At 39.4% G+C, this 24,066-nt stretch overlaps 3 protein-coding genes across 7 annotated transcripts in view; 2 read left to right on the top strand and 1 right to left on the bottom strand.

Moving 5' to 3' along the window:
* The window catches only part of FILIP1L (filamin A interacting protein 1 like), a 189,959-nt gene extending 184,981 nt beyond the window's left edge, over positions 1–4,978 (top strand). For 3 of the 4 annotated variants that reach the window (XM_054163936.1, XM_054163937.1, XM_054163939.1), the window contains 2 exons: positions 1,149–1,333; positions 2,557–4,978. In XM_054163936.1, the coding sequence (XP_054019911.1) occupies positions 1,149–1,333; positions 2,557–2,647 (276 nt within the window). In that variant the 3' untranslated portion in view covers positions 2,648–4,978. The remainder of the gene's footprint in view (positions 1–1,148; positions 1,334–2,556) is intronic. The other variant, XM_054163938.1, reaches the window with a different exon arrangement.
* Positions 1–8,544, bottom strand: part of CMSS1 (cms1 ribosomal small subunit homolog) — a 236,231-nt gene extending 227,687 nt beyond the window's left edge. Inside the window, exons 1-2 of the mRNA XM_009907849.2 lie at positions 8,406–8,544; positions 7,002–7,184 (exon numbers count right to left, since the gene is read on the bottom strand). Of these exons, the coding sequence (XP_009906151.2) occupies positions 7,002–7,184; positions 8,406–8,544 (322 nt within the window). The remainder of the gene's footprint in view (positions 1–7,001; positions 7,185–8,405) is intronic.
* A 308-nt stretch (positions 8,545–8,852) lies between these two features.
* TBC1D23 (TBC1 domain family member 23) overlaps positions 8,853–24,066 on the top strand; it is a 30,128-nt gene continuing 14,914 nt past the window's right edge. For both annotated transcript variants that reach the window (XM_054163589.1, XM_054163588.1), the window contains exons 1-7: positions 8,853–8,957; positions 17,366–17,477; positions 17,716–17,821; positions 18,513–18,717; positions 20,773–20,896; positions 22,951–23,075; positions 23,188–23,231. In XM_054163589.1, the coding sequence (XP_054019564.1) occupies positions 8,914–8,957; positions 17,366–17,477; positions 17,716–17,821; positions 18,513–18,717; positions 20,773–20,896; positions 22,951–23,075; positions 23,188–23,231 (760 nt within the window). In that variant the 5' untranslated portion in view covers positions 8,853–8,913. The remainder of the gene's footprint in view (positions 8,958–17,365; positions 17,478–17,715; positions 17,822–18,512; positions 18,718–20,772; positions 20,897–22,950; positions 23,076–23,187; positions 23,232–24,066) is intronic.

The raw sequence follows: 24,066 nt of genomic DNA, 5'->3' as shown, positions 1-24,066 counted from the left end.
GTATGCATTAATAAGAACAGCCTCCTCTTCTCCAATGCTCAAAAATGCTTTTTGGTTTGTTGTTGGTCTTTCTTGGTAGTTGGTTTTGTTTGTTTGTTGGTGTTTGGGTTTTTTCCATTGCATACTAATAACACAAGTCCTACAATTCAAGACTGCCATGAAAATGCATGTTAACTGACAAGTTTCAGAGCAGTTTTAGTGAAAATACTGTGATGCAGTACAAAAGCAAAGCTTTGATGCCACCTAGAGGTAAAATCTTCAAGGAATACAGAGTAAAGAAAAACACATCTCTTTTCCTTACTCACTTTCAAAGCCAACACTCAGACCCAGGATCTATATATCTCACAGTATCTATGCATCTTATTTCTTAGGTAGAGCCCATCAGTAAATGCTTATGAAAAAAAGGTGAAGTACCAGGCAAAGAGAATAATAAACCTAGCCTCCAGCAGTCTACAACTTCCTGTTATCCTCTGCTGAAATCTACATCATATATTTATATTTAGCAGTCCTTGATGGATGTCATGAATCAGTCTAAACACTCTCTAAACCAATCTATATCATCAAGAAACTGCCTGTCCCAGTGAGTTTCATAGAATTCATGGACAATGGAAAATACTTTCTATCTACCTTTAACCCATCTTCAAAGGACAGCCTCTCAAACATTTGTTAAAGAGAATTACCCTATTCACTGTAACACTGGATTTCTTCTATTACTTTCTCTCCATAACCTATTTTGTAGATTTGAAAATGTTTAATATGTGGTCAATATTCAGGCAGAAGCCATTCCGTAACCAAGGACTGCATGTAGAATTTCTCTAGTTATTCATTGTGAAGTCACATAATTCAGTCTTTGCACTGCACTGCTCAGTCAGCCTCTAGGACTGCTACCCTAGTCAGAGGGCTGACAGGAAACCCTTTTTATACACAGGATTTCAATCCATTCTGATCCTTTGATATTCACCAATCAAGTAGAAAAATTGCAAAGTTACACTCTCAGCACCATGAAGAAAAAGGAAGTTCAGACAAACAGTTCTAAGAGCAATGCACTTAGTTTTACATAACAGAAAAGACACTGATGAGCTAAGTATGCAATATGCAATCCATTTCTTCTCTTTAATGTTTGACTTATTTTCTTGGTTTATTTCAAGATTACTGATGCCTTACGTCGTTCAGTTCCAACTCGGATCCCCAAACCAAAGCCTACATGTACAACCAAAGTACCTGTCAAAATTCCTGCTGGACATCCCAACAAACCACTCCAAGACAGCAGTTCTGGGAAGCTACACATTATAAGGACTGTGTCTAAAACTTGCCTTCAAAGTGGAGGGAGAAGGTAAATAAATGTCTATGATCTATTAAATGCATTTAAGCAGTCTAAATTTCAGCAGTAGTTATTGATACCGGTGAAAAGGCTGAAACCAAGTGGTCAGCATGCCAATGGTCAGCAATTACAGGACCTGAAGAGACAACCAAATTCTTAGGAGCCAAGGTAACTGCATGTCTGCAGGGACTGAGCTCTGTTCATATTCTTCTAGTGCAGTTCCAGCATTTGGTTCTCACAGTAGAGAAGCACATGAGATGTAAATAAGTTTGTACTAAATTCAGTTTTGACATGTTCCACAGCAACAATAGTAATGTTGTCTCAGTAGATTTATAAAAATGTGGTCAAAGGAAGAGGAGCTGAAGGAGGTGCTGGCTTGTTTTCAAAGTTGGTCTAGTCAAGAAGTGTTTCAGGATGGAGTAATCTGCTCTATTATAATCATAGCACTTCAAGAAATGCAGAGCTCCTTGTTGTGCCAAGCATCACTTTAAAAGCACAATTTGAAGATGCCCAATGTCTCTTCAATGAGTTAACCAGTGCGATTATCCCTCCTCCCATGCAGATATTATCTTGGGAAAACAGATGCAAAAACTGAGATGGTTATTGTTTGCATTAGCTATGTAAACTTTCACCATTTTAACTGAGCCACAGTATTTAGATTTCAGTTCACTTAAACAGCGTTTTGATACTGAGAAAATGTTTTGTCAAGCTTAAGAGTAAATTTTGCCTCACACGGAAGTGTAATGTTCTACTTGCGTTCTTCCACATTTTGCCCTTCCTTTCAGCCGCACACATTCAAATAAAGGTAGAAACCAATTCGTAACTCTAAGCAAAGTTTGGGGTTTTTTAAAACCAAACTAACTCTTTGCACAAGTAGTTCTAGGTCACCCATATGAGAATTTCCCTTTTGCTTTTCTTAAAGCATGACTTCTTTAAAAGATTTAAAATTCATTCCAAGTTTCCATTCAGGCAACACGCAAAAGAAAATCGGAACATTAGAGTAGTCTCCAGGTTTGTTGTTTTCATGTTTCTGAAAAGTAGCAATTATTGCTCTGACGTTTCTCACTGTTCTGCTAGAGAAAGTTAAAGCTAACAAGATATTATTACTGCAAGGAACACCCTCCCAGCCCCCAGGAATCCTGTAATACTTCCTAACACGTGTTACTATTTTAAAATACCAAAATTAATTCATTTCCCTGGTACTAATGTCTCCCTCATTCTTCTTCCCCTAACAGAGTGCATTCCAACAGTCTAAATGGCTCAACTGATAAATTGTGGAAAAACTCCTTTCACATAGGTGTTTCTTTAAGAACAGCCAAATCCTAATTCCTAAATAAAGCAAAAGCTGGTGGTGATCACAGTGCCATAGCCAGGATCATGATCCTTTTGCTGAAGCAAAGAGAGATGTTGGTGCATTCAGTTACTCGATTTTTACCTTTTTATTTCACAGCTAAAAGTTTAACTTAACAACTGAGACAGTACAACACATTAGCACTGCTGCTGCCTGACTCTTTTTGCAAACCCACAACAGAAACCTGTGCCTCCCTCAACAGTTACACAAGAAATTCTGTGAGAGTACTTCAGAAAAAGTTAAAGTTCAAAAAGATGAGTCTACTTAAAACTCACCTCTGCTTGTGTCCTACAAGACACAGTTGTGTCAAAATGCAGGTAATTAAAGCATGACTCTTCCATATTAAAATGAAAAGGCTTAAAATTTTGTTCACTAAATCTGCAAGTTAACTACAAAGTTCCAAGGATCCATGTCATGTATGCTCCAATTCAAGTACATTTCAGACGTGCACCATCACAAATGTTATGCAACTTGCAGAATGAGTGTGTGCAAACACAAAGAAAAACAAATGTAAGAAAGCAGCTGTCAAGTTGGCATGCTTATCAGAGATATCTTCTGTACATGAACTCATGGATGAGCCAAAACAACATCAATTTTAGAAAAAGAAAGAAAGATACAAACCCCTCCATACACCAACCCACCAGCAGATCTCAGCTCCAACCAAGCAACAAAACTCCCACTGAATGTGCTACAAAGAAGAGGTTGCTTCTGGGTAGTTGCAAACCACATATTACAGACTGATGCTATTTGGCAGCCTTTATTGTCAGTCCACACAAAGAAAAGAAAAGCTATGGTGGAAGAAATTAATTCCTGCAATAGAATTCATTGCTTCAGAGCCCACAAAGGACCCCACAAGTACTGTCAAATCATCCTCCACAGTACTACGTTGTACTTCTCACCTATTCATACCGCTGACACAGAAGAGTCATTTTCCTCTGTTTTGGGATGACACAATTCATTTCTACCTATGAGGGACATGGCTCACATAGGCTCTTACTTCAGGATCTAAACAAAATGACCAACAGGGATACTACACTTATGGGATTAAGGGAGACAAAGGAAGCATGCAGAATGAAAGACAAGGAGTGGTAACACAAAAGGAGGAAACTGAAAGAATTTGTGAAAAACAGAAGTCCATTTCTCTCCCTCAAAATACTTGGGAGATGTGGCATGCTGGCTACAGGCAAGATGTGGACCTTCACAGTGCTGCAAGAGGTGCTCTTTCTGCTCATGGAGAGAAGAGGGAAAAGTTGGTGTCTTTCACCAGCACTAAACTATCTGCTTACTATTTTTGATCTTCTCCTTTATAGTTCTGAATACACTTTAAAATCCACAATTATGACTGGTCATAGTTGTGACATGAACTGGAAAACAAGAGAGAAGGAAGGAAGTCCTGCAGTCAAATCACTTGGGACATGTGTAACACTAACAACATTGATAAATCAAGAATAATGACTGAGCATTCTCTCCAAAAAAAAAAAAAACTCCTCTCAAAGTTAAAGGTTTGCTGAAGAAGTTATTGGGCAAGATTTTTTAGTTTGTGTCATGAGACAAGGTAAATAGATGGTCAATCCCTTCAGGGCTTTTTATTATTGGGTTTGGGGTTTGTTGGGGGTATTGTACACCTATAAGCCACCTGCAGCAGGGTAAATATTTATGTCTCAAAGTGAGAGCAACTACCTTTAATCTTTAACATAGATTCAAAAAAATAATGATTTCCAATGATGTGGCCAAAAGCAAATTAAGACTTACTCATATATCCATACACCAAGATATATATTTTGTGTTTTCATACTCTTCAAGTGAGTCTGAACACCCTTTATACACCTCACCTTACAAGCAGCCTCTTCCAACTACAGGTTGCTAAAATCTAAGACACTTTTGATGACTGAGTTATTAGCGAGAATATTCCATTGGTCAGGACTTCACCTAGAGTTAGACTTCATGGACAGGGCAAAAGATCAGTATTTTACAAACACATTTTGAATTCTTCTGCTTTGCACCTAGAGTTTGTGTCAGAAATGCCTTTTTTCTTTTTACTAGTCAGCAAATGAAGCTTGAAAGTAAATATTTTTTTTTTCTTCAACAAAACTTGATGTTTCACAGAACTAAACTTGTCAAAGGTGCTCACAAATGGGCAATCATATTCTTGTATTGCTGCTTACATTGCACTATGTAAACCCTGAATTCCTATTTTGTGCCAAGTGGTTTTGAAGCATTTTACAGTATCCATGAGATGTGGTACTCGTTGACCGTCGATTTTACATCTGTTGTACATGAACAATAGCTACACCAAATAAAAGTAACAGATGTTCTTCTTACTGTACTGATGGCTTGTGTCAGCTTAATGCAACAAGAGGCTCCGTAAGAAGAATCTGCCAACAAGTTTACAAAGGTGGGATACAGACAGCAGACTACCTGGAGAAGAGGAGGTTGAGGGAAGACCTCACTGCTCTCTACAACTCCCTGAAAAGAGATTCAAGTGAGGTGGGGGCTGCTGATAGGACAAGAGGAAATGACCTGAAATTGCGCCCAGGGAGGTTTAGGTAGGGTATTAGGCAAAATTTCTTGAAAGAGTGGTCAGGCATCAGAGCAGGCTGCCCAGGGAGGTGGTGGAGTCAGTGTACCTGGAGGTGTTCAAGAAACACAGGGACATAGCACTTTGGGACGTGGTGTAATGGCTGTGGTGGACTTAGGTCAATGGCTGGACTCAGAGGTCTCTTCTAACCAAAGCAATTCTGTGATTCTGTCTGAACAACACTCACACTACTCATAATACATTCAAGGAATGCTCTTGGAATAAACTGTATGAAGTGCTTTTTGAGCAGGGATGGACTAGGCATCTCCAGAGGTTCCTTCCCTACTGAATTATTTCAGTAACTCCATAATGCAATTGCAAGAATCCAGTGAGCTTTAGGCAACTGGAAGACTTGCAGTTCACTGCCCCACCTCAAAGTCTGACAGTTTATTAATCATGTCAAAAGTTTATCATCCAAGTCCTGCTTTGTAACCAAGCCCTAAAGGAAAGCTGCCAGCATTATAAAAATCATCTTAAGTCCAATGAAACTTCCGGTTGACAGTATGTATGGGTAGGCTCTTGGGATATTTAGAACTCCTGAATGAAAAATGCCTAGTGAACACCATTTACAGTGGGAACTAGAACTGCTTAAGGAACCTAAATGAGACTAAAAATTGAAAATGGAATGGCTCAGGAAAGCTATTAGAACTTATGGTCCCTCTTTACCATATATACATACAAGTTATTATATTGCTTTCTCTCAACCTATTTTCCAAGTACTTTTTCACAGGACATAAGCAACCACTGCCAAGAGAATGGAAGCTCTGGAGTCTTTTCATAGATACAGGGAATTCCCAGTAACTCCTATATTTAATACTAAACAAATAAAATATATATTTTTTTAAAGTACAGTAGGACAGTATAAAGTTTTAGAGTCTTTTTAGTTGCCTAGATTTACCAAAATTTCCACACTACATCTCATCATTACAGAATTTCCAACCTAAATGATTTGATGATCCAGAGGCTGTATAAGGTGCTTTAAGACACGTTGAAAAAGCCAAGTACACAGACATAATCATCAGGAGCAGATATTATAATCATCAAGAAAGCAGGCAAATCAGCCATAGTGCCATACTCCAAAGAGCAATGACTGGAGAAAACCTGTGTATGTCTTGCCCTTTTACAGTAACACATGCACAAGACATCCCAGTGAGCACATGGGTGATGCTTTTTATTGTTCCCTCCAAACACTCTACGATGAATTTATTGTTTCAGAACTCTAAGTAACTTCACGCCGGTAAGAGCAATCACTGCACATTATGCAACATCATCACAGAAATTCGGTTTGGAAGCAAACAGTTTAGAAGATCAATTAATGCGTTGGGACGGCTGAGCTCTGAACTGAAAGCAATGGGTTTCTACCTCTGACCCCAACCCAGCTCCGCTTTTTAAACTTCACTTAAGTACTTTTAAGTGGGTTTCCGAGTTTACATCGGTGCCGTTATTTGCATTTGCTGTTTCAGATCCCAGTTATGGCGAGTGTGAAGGGTCAGAGATTATACCTCAGGTGGCTGCCGAGAATTTGTTTACAAACAAACACATCACTTGTAGCAAGCAGAGAAAAGCAGGCACGGGAGGAAAAGATGCATGAGAGAGGAAAAGCAGAGAAGGGGAAGGCGAGTGGCTGGAGGGAGAGGAGGGAAGGGGGAAAAAAATCAAAAAGGAAGAAGGAGGGACAAGGAGGAGGGGACTGGCCCCCGGGAAGGCTGTTTCAAGCCCAGCATGAGGGGCGAGCTCCAGGAGACAAGTACCTGGAGTGCTGCCAGCCCCGGCCGGAGTGTCCCACCACGGCTCCTCCAGCGTGTCCCCCATGCTGCCGCCTCTGCCGCCACCACCACGCGGGGAGGGCCGCGCACCGTCCCCGGGGCGGCGCTTGCGCACTGCCGAGCAGCATGGGGGTGGTTGGCGGTTCGTCCCCAGTCCTGTTTCTAGCACTGCCAGACAGCCAAGAGGAAAGCGATGTCTCTAAGACGTTTCATAGGGGTTTTGTCCTCAATAATAAAAGTAGGTGTTTAAAATGCATGGGAGGGGGAAGGGGCAATTGGCTTTATTTTTTAATTATTTTTAATTTGGGGCTAGGGTTCGTTTTTGGAGTGTTTTTGTTTGTTTTGGTGGGGTTTTCCATAAAAAAATACAAATTAAATAAGAAAAAGAGGGAAAGAATTAAAGCATTACCTTCTCCTTCACACTCAAAAAAAAAAAAAAAAAAATTATTCATTCATAGATTTGTAGAATGGTTGGAAGAGACCTGAAAGAGCATCTGGTTCCAACCCCCCTGCTATGGCCAGAGATGCCTTCCACTAGACCAGGTTGCTCAAAGCCTCATCCAGTCTGGCCTTGAATACTTCCAGGGAAAGGGTATGCACGACTTCCCTAGGCAACCTGCAGCATCTCACCACCCTCGCTGTAAAGAATTTCTTCCTAATATCCAGTCTGATTCTAGCCTGAAGTGCCTGAATCAGTTTTTATGCTCTAAAACACCTGCATTTTTAATTGAAATCATTCATACAACGTTTTCTGGGAACAAGCGTACATTGTATGTTACCTGTGAATCAATGTTCTTGACTCTGGAAGCTGGGTCCCTCACACAGTTAAACCAGAGTGTATCTTTTTCGTTTTCTTTTCTCTTTCTGTTTGCTTTTCTCTCTCTCTCTCTCTTTTTTTTTCTCCTCCCCAGGAACAGTCCCACTTCAAGTCTGGGAATTTCCATCCAGCAGCATATCCTGAGGTGAGCTGTGTGGAAGACAACCAAGTGTAAGGACACGACTTTATCGTAAGATGGCACTCTTCTTCCGTGTATAAATTGAATTATTTTCGTGTACTTTCAGGTTGGGTTTTTTGTGGGTTTTTTAGGGTGTTTTGGCCCTTTCAGGGTGTGGATGGGCAAGGACCCAGCGTGACCCAGAGCTTTAGCGTTGTTCAGCCCGAGGTTGCTGATGTGAGCGTTACCAATGATTACAAATAGAGTTCCTGCGTGTAACTTGTCAGTTTTCTTTGGCCCGTGGAGCGCAGCCTGGCACAACACTGACTGCAAGGGGAAGTAATTCAATAATCAAAGCTGTACATAGCAAAGGCGTTCACTTTTATGGAAACCCAAAGTATTCAGGTCTTTTCTGCCAGGGAAATCGATTCCCGAGTCTTTTAGTGGACGACACCTGCAGCTCTGGTGACCTGGGTCGGTGGTAAAGCCTTCCTGTACCTCACAGAGAGGAAGGGAAGCCGAGCACAGGCCGCAGCAGGGGCAATCCTCCTGGCAGAACCCCACTCGGCGCCTCGCTCCGTGGCAACCACCATCTGCGTGAGTGGAAAGCTGTCAGCGCCGCACGGTGTTGTCGGGACAGCTCTCACTGAGGAAGACCTCCACAACGACCGCCCCTTCTAAGGGGAAACCCTGCCTTGGCCTAGGAGGAGCCCATGAGGGCGCGACGGCAGGGACAGCCCCCGCCTCGAGCCCCGCCTCGGGCCCCGCCTCGGGCCCCGCCTCGAGGCCTCACGCGGGCACTGCCCTCCTGCCGTGCTAGGCTTGTGCGCTTTGCGGCGAGCGCCTTCACCTCGCGGGAGAGGCGGGGCCGGCGGCCGGAGCGTGGAAGGGGAGTGTCGGGAAAAAACTCTCACGCCACCAGAGTGCGCTTTACGGCCGAGCGAGCGTGCACGTCACCAGCTATGGCGGAAGGGGAAGAGGTATCGCCGCCGTTGTCGTGCAGCTGGTGAGTTACTGGGGTGTCAGTGCCCTTCCTCTTGCTTCCTTCCCTCTCCTCTGTAGAGGGACCGAGGGGCAGGAGCGAAGGAGAGAGGGAAGGGAAGGGAGGGGCGAGGAGAAGAAAAGGTGAGGGGTCCGTAGGCGAGAGCGGCCGAAATCTTCCTTCCTGATGCCGCTTCTCCCCGACTCCTACAGGGAACCGCCGCATCTGAGTGTGGGGCTGAGGCTGTCCTTCACGCTTTAGGGGAGGGTGCAGGCGACCGTGGTCTCTCTGCCGCCGAACGCATGGCGGGGACAGGGCAGGTAGGACAACTCCCTGGGGCGGGAGCAGCCCCTCGCTCGGCAGGCCCCTGCGCATTAGGAGTCTGGGGCGAGCCTCGGGACAACCCCCTCCGGGCGTAGGGCAGTTCCCAGGTCCCGAAAGAGGAAACGCCGCCGTCAAAACACGGGCGAGACAGGGCGGTCTCTGTCCGTGTCCAGCGTGGAGAGAGGCGGTTACTCCAGTTGCAAATGACAGCTTTAATCTGTGGTGGGAGCTGTTCGATGTGTGCCGGTCTGCCTTGAGTGGAGTTGCTTTGTTCCGTTCGGCTTCCCCTTTTTCTGTGTACCTGCTCGAACACAGGTGGCAACGTTAGGTCCTGTCTTGTTTTCTGAATGATTCTGTTTGCCACCTTCTTATAATGGATTTTACATTGAACCTTTAGGACAAGAATAGAGTCTATTTCTGGAGCATATAGGATCGTTTTGATGGTAATAGTGATGTGATTTTAGTATTTGTTGCATGCATATTCACTTCAGATTGCTGAGACTTAAACAAGCAGTGTGTTTTGCCACTGAAGCTGTTCTTACTGCACCCCACATCTTCATTCCTCCCACATCTTACTGCACCCCACATCTTCATTCCTCTTTGAGATTCTGCATTGCATGTGATTTCTTTCTGTGAGTCTGTGCCACATCATTGCTCTTTGTCCTTTCCACGTACACGCTTTTCAAAGAGTTACCTTAACAGACCTGCTTTTTATGACCATTTCCTGTCTGATGTTTGTGGTTGTAGACTTTATGTGACAGATTTAAAGTTTCTTGTTAACTATGCTTAGCTGATTTTTGCATTTAATTATCTCACTGTAAAGAAGCCAGAATTGACACACACAGAGGAGTGGCTAGTATTTATTCTTTGGCTAGGTTGATTCTACAAATACAGCTGTTGGTTAAAAGAATTAAGTATCATTTACTAGCAAATGAAAATGAATCAGTGTAATTTTTTTAGCCTGTTTTTTGCTTTTAGTTTCAGCTTAAAAATTTATTAAGGGCTTTCTGTAGGTACAGTGATTACAAAGTTAAGGACTACTCTCATTGGCAGTCCAATCTTGCCACTGAAATATAACATTGGACAATGAATGAGAAGCATGTCGAAGTCTCTGAAAAAATACCTCAAGCCTCTTTCATTACTAATGTTGAAACAGTATTACAGTTTCTTAGAGCACCACAAACTGCTGAAATTTCTGTTAAGAAGGAGGCACAAGTGCAGACATACTTCAAAGTATTATTGCCATTCTGACTCACAATGTAAATTTGGTATGCTGGCAAACTTGAAGGCATTAATTAGAAGAGACTCTCTTAAGTCTTTATGGGAACAGTTCAAGAGGTTTATGCTTAAATGTTGCATGGTACAATATGCCAGATTCCCAGAATGCATCCTATCACTAGAGCTGTACCCTGTGAAAAACAAAGTTGTGTTCCTGATAGCTTGTTTAGAAACTTCATGTGGCTTTTTGGTTTTGTTGTTGTGTTTTGGTTTTGTTTGCTTTGTTGGTTTTTTTTTAAGCCAGATTCACTTAAATACATTCTTTTTCATAAACTGCTTTACACTGTTGTCTTGTGTACATATCTGAATGCTGCTGAACAGTCATTTTTCTAAGTATAGTATGTAACTTCTAAATGAGCTTTTCAGTATAAATTACTACATTATCACACCTTTGAAGTATATAGGATTATGTATTTCATGTTTAAAAAATGAACACCTGAAATGTAAAATGTACACCTGAACTCTCTGTGGAATAGAATTTTCAATGTTGATTCCTTGTCCTGTGTCCAGTTCTTCAGAGAGATTCGAAGGCAGATGTAATTTTGGCTTTAGAGACTGGGACAGCACCTTTAATATATAGGATCTAGACATGCTTATTACCATAAAATGCCCTTTTTGGTTTTGGCTATGTCAACTTGACATGGAGTGGTGCTGTAAGTCATTTGAGGGGAGCATAAAGTAATGATGAGCTAAACCCCTTAGCAACTATACTGACTGCTTGGTGTTTTGTTTAACAAAACCTAGGGAAGTTTTCTACTGTACAATAAAATTTAAACCCAAAGCAAACAAAAGAAAATCCTCTTCCCTCCCTCATTTATTTAAAGAATTATTGGAAAAGGAGATTGTCAGCTTTTTCTTCAGTAAATACAGGAGATTTTGATTTAAAAATGGGGAGGGGGAAGATTTCAGACCTTGTTTATTAATTTATTTTCTTTTTAGCTATTTGACATATTCTCAACAATTCATTTGATGCATTGTTGGAAGATGTGTGTCCAAAGATAAGAATGCTGTAAAACACAAAGGAAGCAGGTTGCCTTCGAGCCATGCTGTAAAATCTTAGTTTCTTGGGTTTGTGTGTGCATTGTTTTAACAACAGTTGTAGTCAATACAATACATCCAGCCAATAGATTGTAGACACAGAAAGGTTGGGCTGTTATTAGTTAAAATGAGTGTAGCTGGAAGTTAAAGTGGTTTTTCTCATTTCCCAAGGAAAGACATTATTTGAATGTAAATTTTTTTGTTGTTGTTTTTCAGATTTTCAAACAGGCAAAGATATAAACAGCTCTGAATTAATTTATAAAACACTTTTGTGGCTGTTTAATACTCAAGCTGCAGAGAACCTGATTGAGTAGTATTTTATATTCATTTCAGTATCTGTATTTTAAAAGCTAAGACATGGACTAAGTAACTATAAATAACCACAGATGGAATTGTTCCTGTGCATTTAACTTTGTGTGGGTCCCAAAGTACACTCCAACTATTTCACAAAACAGTGACAACATCAGCACTGGTTTTTAATGGGCTCAGAATCTGCCTTATTGGTACTTGAAGTCATAATATTTCTTCTGAAAGCACACAAACAAAAAATGCTTTGCAGTTAAGTGTGAAATTAGCACACTTGAGGTAAAAATGTCAGGAAATTAATGTTTTTCTCTAGAATTCCATTGGAAAAATATTCAGTAGTGTTCTGAATACAATGGATATGTGTAAGTAATAGTGAGGGATTTATTGTTTGTTTTCAATGGAGAACAAACACTCATTGGTTGCAATTTAATAGAGCTGCTCTTGAAGCTTTTTTCTGGTAGTCAGGAGAATTCTTAGTTAGAAGCAGCAATCAGAGTAGCTTATACAAAACACATTGGAGGAGGGGAGAAGCTTTTATAGAGTTACTTTGTGGTGGAAAGCTACGTTTTTTGCTGTGGAAAGGTAGAATGATGACTGTAACAGCAAACTGATATTAGCTGTTGACTTAGGAAATGTTCATGATCTGTGTTTACTTCCCCATTTTATTTTAAGTAAAGCTGTTTAGTAATGACTGTGTGTTGTAAATCTCTGCACAGCTGTGAGCTTTTTCAAATAAAGAACTTTGCTTAAAATGCAGTTTAGTGCAGCTTTAATAACAAAAGTTATCAAAATATATTATAGCTTAGTCCAGTCCAGCACTAACCCAGTGTGCACAGGCGACCCTCCTAATTGTGATGGTAGCACTGGGATACATGTGCCTGTCCTTTTCTTTGCATGCTACAGTTATCAAAACTACATTCAAACTTTTTCAAAATGTGTTTGATGTCCTAGGAGACAGCATCTTTAAAGAAATTAAAAGTCATGATAACCTTGGAAAGGGGTCAGGTAGCAGCAGCCTTGCTTCTGATTTAGGGAAAACAGGAATGATGCGTGAAGATGTTTAAAATGCTACTTCTTACTTCTTGGAAGTTGTTATTTCCTACCTGTTGGGCTGTAAAAATAATATATTAGCATTAGAACTGCAACTATTATAAATCAAAGCTTTAAGCTTTCAAAGCATTTTTCCCCAAAATACAGTTTGACTTGCAGGAAGCAGCTCAGAAGGACCTGTCTTTGATAGTAATGAATAGGCAGGTGTGATGGACTTCAGCAGGTACATTCCAGACATTGTAATCTACTGACTCATTATAGTTTTCTTAACACTTCCTGCTATCTTTGTCCTGCTGTTCACATTCCCAGAGATTTTTAGTCCCTTCATTAGTGTTTATTAGTGATTATTGGCCAGTACCTCAGAGTCATACAAAAATACTAATTAAAAATACCAAAAGTGGCTGAAACTGAATTCCCAACAGTTGATCAATTTTTACTGCCTTGAGCTTTGTCTCACATCTTAAGCAATTTAACTAACAATAAAAATCATGTTGAATATCTGTGAAGTTAGTTACTTATTGATTATAATACATCATCAGACTGGCATGAATTTCAGAGGTTATTCTGTAAGTGTTTACTTCAGACACAGTAATAGTAACATAGTGCATGATGACATTTAGAACAGTATGTCCTGTGGAAATTAATCTTTCAGACCATGGATTGGATATATGCTGGAATTCTACACAGCTCACCAGACTTCTGAACAACATTTAGAAATAGGCAGTGGAGCCATGGCAGAGTAGAAAATAAGGATGTTCAGGCCTGGAGGAAATTGCCTATAAAGCACTGCATTCTTTCCAAAGTGTGATCATTGTCCATATGAACAGAAGACTTCCTAGCTGATTGTCAATCATAAAAGAATCTTAGACCAGTTGAGGTTGGAAGAGACCTTTGAGGTCACCTCGTCCAATTGCTCACCTAGAGCTCACAATCCCACCACTACTGCTAAACCACTGCCACTAAACTATGTCCCTCAGCACCACAGCTACACATCTTTTAAACACGTGTTGGGATGGTGATTCTACCACCTCCCTTGGGTAGCCTGTTGGTATGCCTGATAACCCTTCCTGTGAAGGAGTATTTCCTTATAGCCAACTTGAACCTCCCTTGGCACAACTTGATGTCATTTCCTGTTGTCTTCACCTTTAATAACAGGAATCCAGATTGCTAGCACTTTCTTGCAGTATTTATAGTGCAACACTGAAATAAGTCAGACACAGACAGTGGGCATGTGTTAGCATATCAAAATCACTTTCATACTTTGTACTTTGCAACTGAGTCTGAAAGAGTATTTATTAGAAAATGATTTTTCTTAATCTTTAAAAAATCCTTCTAGACTTTGAGCAATCCTGGGAGTTGATGGAGAAGAGCAGTAACTAATTAAATTGTAATACAATAATTCAATTTCCCCCCCCTTGCTATTATTTCATTTAACTCAGTGTTGGTAATTGATCATGTCTTTTTCTGTGACAGATGGGTGTGTCAGTTTCTTGCTCTTTAAGGTATTGCAGTAAAGGTAGCACCTGCCTGTTGTCTTTGCAGTTTACAGCTTTACAATGTCCTGTAAGTGACAGGACTTCAGAAAAAGATTTTGCAAATGGTAATGTAGTATCAAACAAGCAGACAAAGCACACATTTGCAGATAACATGTTGAAGTTGATAGTGATGTTGAGCCACAGCTTTTTAAGTACCTGGAAGAATTAATACTTACGGCTTTGTGAAACTTGCTTTGCCAAGTGTGGTTTTTGTTATTTGTGTTAGTGTAGTTTAAGTGTTGTTTCACAAATAAAAAACTACTTTTTTTTTCCCTCAAATAATGTTCTTAAAGGGCATACCCGCCCACCCCCCAAGTGCTGCAGTTTAAGACCTGACATATCGTGTGCACAGCTGTTGCATTGATTTAGAATCATAGGAACGTCAAATTGTTTCAGTTGGAAAAGACCTCTGAAATCATTGAGTCCAACCGTCAACCTAACGCTGCCATGGCCATTAAACCATACCCCACAGTGCCATATCCACATGTTTCTTGAACACCTCCAGGGATGGTGACTCTACCACCTACTTGGGCATCTTATTCCAATGCCTGACCACTCTGTCTGTAAAGAAATTTTCTCTGATTTCCATGTGCCTATTTAATGCTTGGTTGTTATCTGCAGCAACTATTCCTACTTTATGTGCTATAATTCAAAGCCTAGCTGCTGCTCTCTGGTCTGTCACACACAGCATGCACAGAAACCTGCCATGCGTCTAAAAGCATCTCTCTCTCTTCAGCTGATGTTTGATGTCAGCTTTCATTGAAGTTAGATCATGCCTGAGTTCATGCAGTTCTGCTGAGCGCTGAGTCTCTGTGTAAATGTCCTCAAAATACTACTTTCCTTTTTTTTTTTACCCTCAGGGTGAATGGATTTGGTAGTTTAACTGTTGCAGTGTTGGTTTGTTACATACATAACTGGTCAGCAGGATAGATGATGGAAATGCATCTGTCTTGTTTCTGTCTCAGGAAAGGGATAGTCACCCATGCAGGCTTCAGTTCTATAATAAGGGGCTTTGGGATTATTATATCATTAATATTAGAAAATAATAATAATAAAAGAAAGCAAGTCAGTCTCTTTGTAGACTGGGCTTACTTTCATCCAAAGCTGCAAAACTACTTTAAGAAAGCTGTTAGTTTTACCCCAGTGTGTTTCTCAGATGTGGTTCAAAGTGCTACCAAAAAGCCACTGGCAGAGCGATTGGCTGATGATAATGCATGCAAAATGCTTACTCTCCAAACTTGTAAACACTTTGCAACAAGCAAGCCTTACATCAGGCTTCTCATACTGTCAAGTATATGCATCCATTCTCACAAAACTGAGATTTTAATCTATCAAGAAGGATGATATTCAGAAAATCAGAAATGTGTGCCTGAAGCTTTCAGAAAACCAAACTTGAGAACCTTTATGTCAAGGTGTCAGTTGTAGATATATACAAATAAAAGTAAACAAGACCTCAACAGCTGACATTCTTGTTCTGTGACTGTTTGACTGCAGAGTATGTAATGTGGAGTAATTGAGAGTCATACTGATAACACTTCAACATCTGTTACTTCATGGATATAAATAGATATGTTAACCCCAAGGAATGCATCTTCATGTTTGAATATCTGGATGTGTGTCTAGCTCCTCATGTACTTGAGGAAAAATTCTCCCTAGTGCCAGGTGATAGAGTGAGACGAAATGGACTGAAATTGTGCCAGGGGAGGTTTGGGTTGGGTATTAGGAAACATTTCTTTCCTACGAGAGTGATCAAGCATTGGAACAGGCTGCCCAGGGATGTGGTGGAGTCAGTGCACCTGGAGGTGTTCTAGAAATTTATGAATATGGCAGGTTGTGACATGGTTTAATTGCCATGGTGGGAGTTGGGTTGATGGTTGGGCTGTATGATCTTGGAGGTCTTTTCCAACTTCAACAATTCTATGATTCTGTGAAAGCCTTTCTTAAGCTATATGTGAGACCTAGCAGAAAACAGTTAAAAGGATACAGTAGGGAAGAAGTTCTGCATATGGGACAAATGTATCACTGCTATTGCTGTTTTTCCAGTGAACCCGGTGTCTTGCCACTGCTCTGCTACATGATACTGAAATTCCTGAAATCATCACATGTGGTTCTCTCATTATTCACAACATGGAACAGTTGAAAGCAGAATCTGTCAGAGAGACTGTAAAGTAATCCTTTCTGAGTGCATCCCTTCTTATCTATAATGCTTATGAACTTTTGTTGTCTTGCTATGGCAACTTAAATTCCATCCTTTTACTGTGTCATGAATTTGTGTATTTTGCTACCTTCTACACTAACATCTTTGTATACTTTAATTCAGTCTTGTGCATATGTCCATGCTTACAGAACTAGAACTTTGTAGTTGGGCAAAGTTGCATTTGACTGAAAGATCCTTTCCCTTTTCAGGGAAACATAAGGTTAAAGGCTGACTATTCTAAACCTTTGAAGCAAATTTTATGTTTTCTGGGTCATACAATACTTTATTTAAAAGAACTCCATCATCTAATTGAAGTGTAATGTTTGCTTTGGATGTGTTGTGTGCATGTGAAAATTTGCCATGGATCTTACCTTTTAAGCTACAACTGAACTGGGATTTTTATGATATGTTTTGCAACACTGCCACTTCATATAAACAAACAAAATAAAAAGCAAGCCCTGACCTTATTCTTTTCTTGTGTGTAAACTGAATCAAATTAGAAGTTGAACAAGCAGCCTTGAAAAGAATCAATAACATTGTGCAAATACTGATTTTTAGTAACTGCCCAATTGTCTTACAATATACCTTTATCTCTATGTGAGGTTTGCCTGATAGGAGCCTCCAGTCTACATCTATTTAAGATAAACTTTGGAAAATACTATGTAATCAATTTTGAATAAACGCAGTGCATGTCATTATTGTAGGGAAAAAGATCTTGCAGACGCTCTAGAAGAAGGAGGCTGTGATCTTGAAACTGTCAGAAGCATCATTCAAGGAAGGCCATTGCCTGCTGATCTGAGGGCCAAAGTCTGGAAGGTAGATATGAGCTTCAATTAAGCAGCAGGAAATACTTTTAAGTTGTGTTTGATTTGAGATAAATTACTTAATTATCAGACATCTACAGAAGATATGTAGTACTGGAATTTGAATATGCATGTATGTTGATTCAATTTTAGAATAAACTTATTTATTGAATTAAATCACTGAGTTCAGTAATTGGGTAACTACAGAAGAGCTATAAAATATTTAGAAGGTGTTCTATTTTTATTTTCAGATTGCACTTAATGTTGTGGGAAAGGGGGACAGCCTAGCATCCTGGGATGGCTCTTTAGACCTAACTGAACAAAGTATAATTCATACAGATTGCCAAGAGCTGATTGGTAAGTTCAATTGCATTCAGATCCTCTATGTGAAAACTTCAGTATCCTCAGTTGGTTTAGGCCTTTGTCATTTGAATTAAATCACTTGAATGCTTACAATTTGGGGTATGGTGCTGATACATTTCAGTATGTCTTAAGATTCATTACCTCAAGTGAGGTGTATGCCAATACTTTGTCTGGAGTGTTGTCAGCCTTTTAACCAAGAGTCTCTGCTGGAGGATGCTTCAGAACTAGTTAAAGATGCTTTTAAAGTATGGCCTGAAGTTGTGCCAGGAGAGGTTTAGGTTGGATATTAGGAAAAATTTCTTTACTGCAAGAGCAGTCGGGCATTGGAACAAGCTGCCCAGGGAGGTGGTGGAGTCGGTGTACCTGGAGGTGTTCCAGAAATATGTGGACATGGCACTTTGGGACATGGTTTAATGGTCATGGTGGAGTTGGGTTGGCCATTGGACTCAATTGATCTTACAGGGCTTTTCCAGCCAAAACAATTGTGTGGTTCTGTAAAACTTAAGCATTGTGCATGTATTCAACTCAATAATGACAATTGTGTAGGAGTGTTTAACTTGACACCCTAATTAACAGAACTTCCCCCCACAAGCCCTCCCTATCAGTGCAATTATACTATGAAATAACCTCATTCCATTTCTTTGAAAAGCCATTAATGCACTTTGTATTTCTGTGCCTATTTCAGACCAGCTGTCAGTGCCAGAAGAGGAGAAGTCAGTATTGCTTTTGGATATTGAGTCTGTTATTACTTTTTATTGCAAATCACGTAATGTCACATACAGCTCTTGCCTCGGCTGGATCCATCTACTCAAACCTCTGGTGCACCTTCGTTTGTCACGCAGTGATTTATACAACTGCTTTTATGCTATCATGAATAAGTTCATTCCAAGGTACAACTGTCTTTGTTTTGTCTGTGCACTATTTCTGTTGGCATTAAAAGCTTTTTCTGAAAGAATGTGCATGTTGGGTCCAGCTGTAGTAGCACTGTTCGTAGTAGTTAGCGAATTCCTTCATGTGGTAATAAATTGAATCATCTCTAAATACCTGTTGATTTGAAGTGCAGGAGATGATTAAGTTGGTTTAAGATATAAAAAGGAAGTTTAGCGTATGACTGATGGAGAGCCAGCATGCCTTTTAAAGAACAACTGTCAGTTCATGTGGTATCAGAAGTACTTGTTTAATTCATAGATGTTTTGTGAAAGCATTTTTACTTTCCTAGCATTTTGGATAGCTAAAATGCTTATATACCTCTCCCTTCAAAATACTTTAGAAGCACTAAGTAAGTCTCAAAATCTCTTTAGAAGTAGTTGGTATTTTCCCTGTATTCTGAACTGATTTTTTTTATTAAGTTGGAGGTTTTCATGCTGTTACAGAGGTGCTCTTACTAATTTTATTTTATTTCTTTTTAATGTAAGTTCAAGTAGCACTATGACAGCCCAGCAAGGCTACAGAGTCTTCTTGGTTAAGACCTTCTCAAGTAATATGTGGGTAGTCTGTAATTAAAGATCGTAGTGTGATTGCCTGGAGAGGAGATTACAGCTGAGCTACTGGATGTGTGACCATAATACAAAAAGTATGCATGGTGTGGCAGGAAACATTTATCAGTTCTGAGACTTGACTCAGGTTGTGTCCATTTTTGAATTAAAATACTGTTGGGCTTTGCAAAGTGCTTGGGAACAGTGGCATTATGGTCACATAACTCACGTACTTTCAGCCATAGAAGGCTTTTAGAGTGTCTAGTGTTTGTTTCTCTAAGAACCTAGGTGGTGTTTCAATGAGATGTGGAGGATTTTCTCTTTCTTCCTCCTCCCCACTCCCCACAGAAGAGTGAAAGGCAATATATAATAGGCTTGCAAATCTCCACTTAGGTCAGTTTGGCCCTGATTTGGCATTTGACTGCTGGACCAGCACTGCTATTTGATAAAAGTTTCCTTTTTACCTTTTTGATGGTTTTGTTCTTTAGATCATACAGGTTTGTGTTTTTATTAATCTTCCCTTTTTTTGTAGCTAATGAAAAATTTACTCTAATAAAATATTGACAACAGGTGGAGTAAGTGTATAGCAAAGCCTGAACCTTTTATCTCTTTTTTGTTTTTCCCTTTTCATTTTTTTTTTCCTGAAAGCATCACTTGCAAGCCAAAGAAAGAGTGAGGAAAAAGCCCTAAAGGCTGTTTTAGATGTGGGAGGGTTTGCCTTTTTTACCTTGGAGACACTGTTACTCTTCAGGGCTTTTGATGTTAAGTATCTTTTGAATTACCTATTTTCTTGCTGCTTTTTCCTCCATGATGATGAAGTTTTTTAACCCTTCAAAATGGACCATGAGTTAATATTGAATTCTTAAGTCATTCCTATGTGTTGGGACCATGAGTAGAAGAAAAAAACACTATCTTTCAGACATGCTTGAGTGGAGAGTGATTGGTATGAGAGCTTGTAAGGTAGTAAACTACTTAAAAATCTACAAGTGGGTAATACAAGTGTATCTCATCTCAGGGACCACAAGAGAGAAGTGCCTTACATCTGCTTAAATTACAACAGTGTTGCCTCTAACAGAGGGCAGAAAATAGCCTCGTTTTTTTTTCATTAAAACAAAGTTTGGTTTTTGTTACTAACATTGATACCATGCTCAATTTGGTTTGCTATGTAAGTCTGGTTTGAGTATTTCTGTATTATATACTCTATCAAGTAGTGACATTATTTTGTGCTTTCTCTTGTCATCTTAATATAGTAGGGGTTTAAGTTTTTGTGGGGTTGTTGTTCTTCTTGCTTTTAGGGCTTGGGGTTTTATTGTCACTTTTTTTGGTGCTCTTGAGGCAAGTGTACTTGATCAATCCCTGTGAATTAGAGGAACAATATAGGGAATTGCATAGAACTGAAAATTGCTACTGTAAGTCTGACAACTGGAATATTATGAGAGGGTTTTGATTATTTCCACTCCTGCTTTTCAGAGATTGTTTTATGAAGGGAAGACCATTTCATCTATTTAGACTGCTTCTTCAGTACCATGAACCTGAACTCTGCTCTTTCCTTGATACTAAGAAGATGACTCCAGACTCATATGCACTCAACTGGGTAATAAAGTGAAAGTAGGGAAACATAATGAAAAATAAATTTCTGTTAAAATTTAAGTACATATTGCCAGTTTCTGGAAGAGTAGTACAAGATGACAACTACATATATAGTGACATAAATTCTGTGTTTTAATATAGTGAGGGCTTTTTCTCTTCAGCTGCTTAACATAAGGTGTGAGATCTTGTTAATGTCACATTTTTTATTTTACTGGATGTTAATTGAGCCACTAATGTTAGGAACTACTTAAAATAAGTGAGAATGAGAGCAAGTGATATACTGAAGAACTAAAAAGTCATGATGTGAGTTCTTATAGTGGGCAGCTGTACGTTTGTAGATATGAATAAACATCAGCCTAAGGAGTCTGTTAAAGTCAAATTAGCAATGACTTTTAAATCCTTTCTGCTAATAGATGTGGTTGACTTCCTCATATGCCTTTCTGAATTTAGGCACATAAATTTTACAGCTCTTCCAGAATTGGTCAGTTCTTCCTCACCTTAATTTCAAAACTGCAAGTTGTGGGTAGATCTTTGCCTTAACAATTTTTTAGTATCATTTGCATAGCAGGACTACAACAAAATGGCAAAAATTCTCATGGTTCAATGCTATGTAGTATATGCAAGACAAAACCATGATACAGTGCTTGAAGAGGCAGTGTCTTTAATAAAGACAACTGTATGACCCATGAACTCTTCTAGGCTTGTCCAGGTTTCAGCTGGAAGGGACCACCAATCAAGACAAAACCACAACAAGGCTCATCTTTTATACCTGTTGGCCTTGTAAAATTTTTGTTGTAACTCTGTGTACTTTCCACTAACATGGGGCTGCTACCAATATTAATATAAAAATGTGTCCAGGAAGAATTTCCTTATTCTCAAAATCTGTCTTTTGCCAGTCATCAACCTTCAAAAGAAGAATTTAGTCTCTTTTTTAACCTACTGAATCTCCCTTTTAAAATGTAATTTCCCATAGTAAACACAAACCTCAAAGTTGTTTATTACAGTTTTAGTGATTCTTGGGGCGGGGGAGAATCTTTGAAAGGAGGAGGGGAAATGAGCTAGTGTAGAGCCAGTCCTCAGTGTCATGCTTTCTGATGTGCAGTCCTAGCAAAAAATCTTAAGCTGCACTTTATATTATGAGATTACATTAAAATTCCTTGTTTAGCCTGTCAAAAAAATCTGATGTTCAGAGACCTGTCATTGGTTCTGTTGGGGCCATTTTGTCTTCAGCTGTGTTTGATTCAGAATTGCATACATCTTTTTTGCCTTTTCTTATGAAAGTATACTCTGAAGTACTAAATGGTGGTGTTTAAAACCAGAAATTGAGCTTTTGAAAGCTGTAACTCTGTTGATGCAGAATTTGTGTGCATCAGCAATTTCAGTCAAACCCCAGTGAAGCCAGCCGGTGTGCATTTGAGTTAGCTGTGCTTGCAAATACTCTCTGGTATGTCTGAGAATTTCCCTACCTTTTCTTTTCTCCACTTTGAACTTTGCATATCAGAGAAGCAGTATTGTTAAATGAAGAACTTCTGTTGCTTGCAAATGTTTAAGTAGCCATAACTCATCATAATGTAATGTTAAGTAAGTGATATTGGCACACCAATGTGCAACCATGTTCAATTAGCTTGATTCTGCTGTGAAAAATAAAGAGAGTGTTTTTGGCAGGATCCTTTCATAGTCCTGTTTGCTTTGCTAGTTCAGTAAAGACATTCTTTTAGTGTTGTCTTCTTGGTATAATAGGTATTTGGCAGTGGCTGTGAGCTAAACAGTGTTCTAGTCTGTTTTATCTCTGGTTGAATTTGCAAGCTGACAATGTACAGCTGAGTTTGTCTTCACACTAGGCTTATTTATTCATGGGTAGTCTATACCAATCCAAACCATTCTATGATGCCATTGCTGCACATAATTGTTTTTGAGAGTAGAACCATCCTTCAATACATGGTGCAAATGTATATTTTAATGTCATTTTGTTGGGTTTGTTTTCTTGTCAGCTGTATTGTAACTTTAAGATTGTTCTTGGTTATTGCTTTTTCTCATGTTACTTTTCAAATGTTTTAGCTGGGAAGCCTCTTCTCATATTACTGCTCAGCTGAAGTCACTCAGGCAATATGGGATGGATATCTACAACGAGCAGATCCATTTTTTATTTATTTCTTAATGTTAATCATCCTTGTCAATGCAAAGTAAGTGCATAGTCAGTTCTTTGGGACACTCCTTACTGGCACAGTTTCAATGCACTTTTGTGAGTTTTGGTTTGACTAACGTAATCTATGCCTGTCACTTTCCTGTTTTCAGGGATGTTATCTTAGCACAAGAATTGGATAAAGAAGAAATGATAAGTAAGTACTTATGTAGCTAGTGAAATATTTACCACATAGCGTAATCTACATGGATTTTTTTTTAATTACAAAATAACTGAATTATTTAACTACTTTTATGTGATTTTTCTCATTTATGAATCCTCTCATCCACTAATTCATTTCTTACTGTTCTTTCGCTGCACCACATTTGCTCTCTTTATTCTTCCCTTGTTTTGCCTTTGAACACTTCCACACCTAGCTTTTTTACTTCAGTTTGGAGTATTTGAAACAATGACCATGTTTCTGAGCCCAAAATAGCAACTTTCAAATCCTTTTTTACCTCAACTACACTTGCTACATTTTCCCAGTTATGTTTGTATGCACTTGATTTGAGCCTACTTCATTGTTCTTGTCTTACCTTCATCTGTTTTTCTAGAAATTATGCTAAATGTTTTGTGAGCCAGTTTTACCTGCCTTTTAATTATTTGTTTTGTTTAATATGCCATCATGCAGTAATATTTTTGAGGTTATAAATGAGGGTGAGTGTAATTTTGTCTTTGCCATATACTGCAGAGCTACACCCTTGTACTATCCTGGGCATATAACAGTATTACTGATTTGGCACTGAGTGATTGCCCATTGGAATGGGCTGCCCAAGGAGGTGGTGGAGTCACCATCACTGGGGAGGTTCAGGAGGAGACTTGATAAGGTGCTTGGTTGCATGGTTTAGTTGATTAGGTGGTGTTGGATGATAGGTTGGACACAATGACCTTGAAGGTCTCTTCCAACCTGGTCTGTTCTATTCTAAATACTCTGTTTTAGAGGATTCTCTTGCTCAGCCTTCTTTAGAAAAAGCAGCTGACTTACTATTGCA

This window comes from Dryobates pubescens, chromosome 8, assembly GCF_014839835.1.
Source record: "Dryobates pubescens isolate bDryPub1 chromosome 8, bDryPub1.pri, whole genome shotgun sequence".
Taxonomy (NCBI): Eukaryota; Metazoa; Chordata; class Aves; order Piciformes; family Picidae; genus Dryobates; species Dryobates pubescens.
This window is presented reverse-complemented; position numbering and strand designations above follow the sequence as displayed.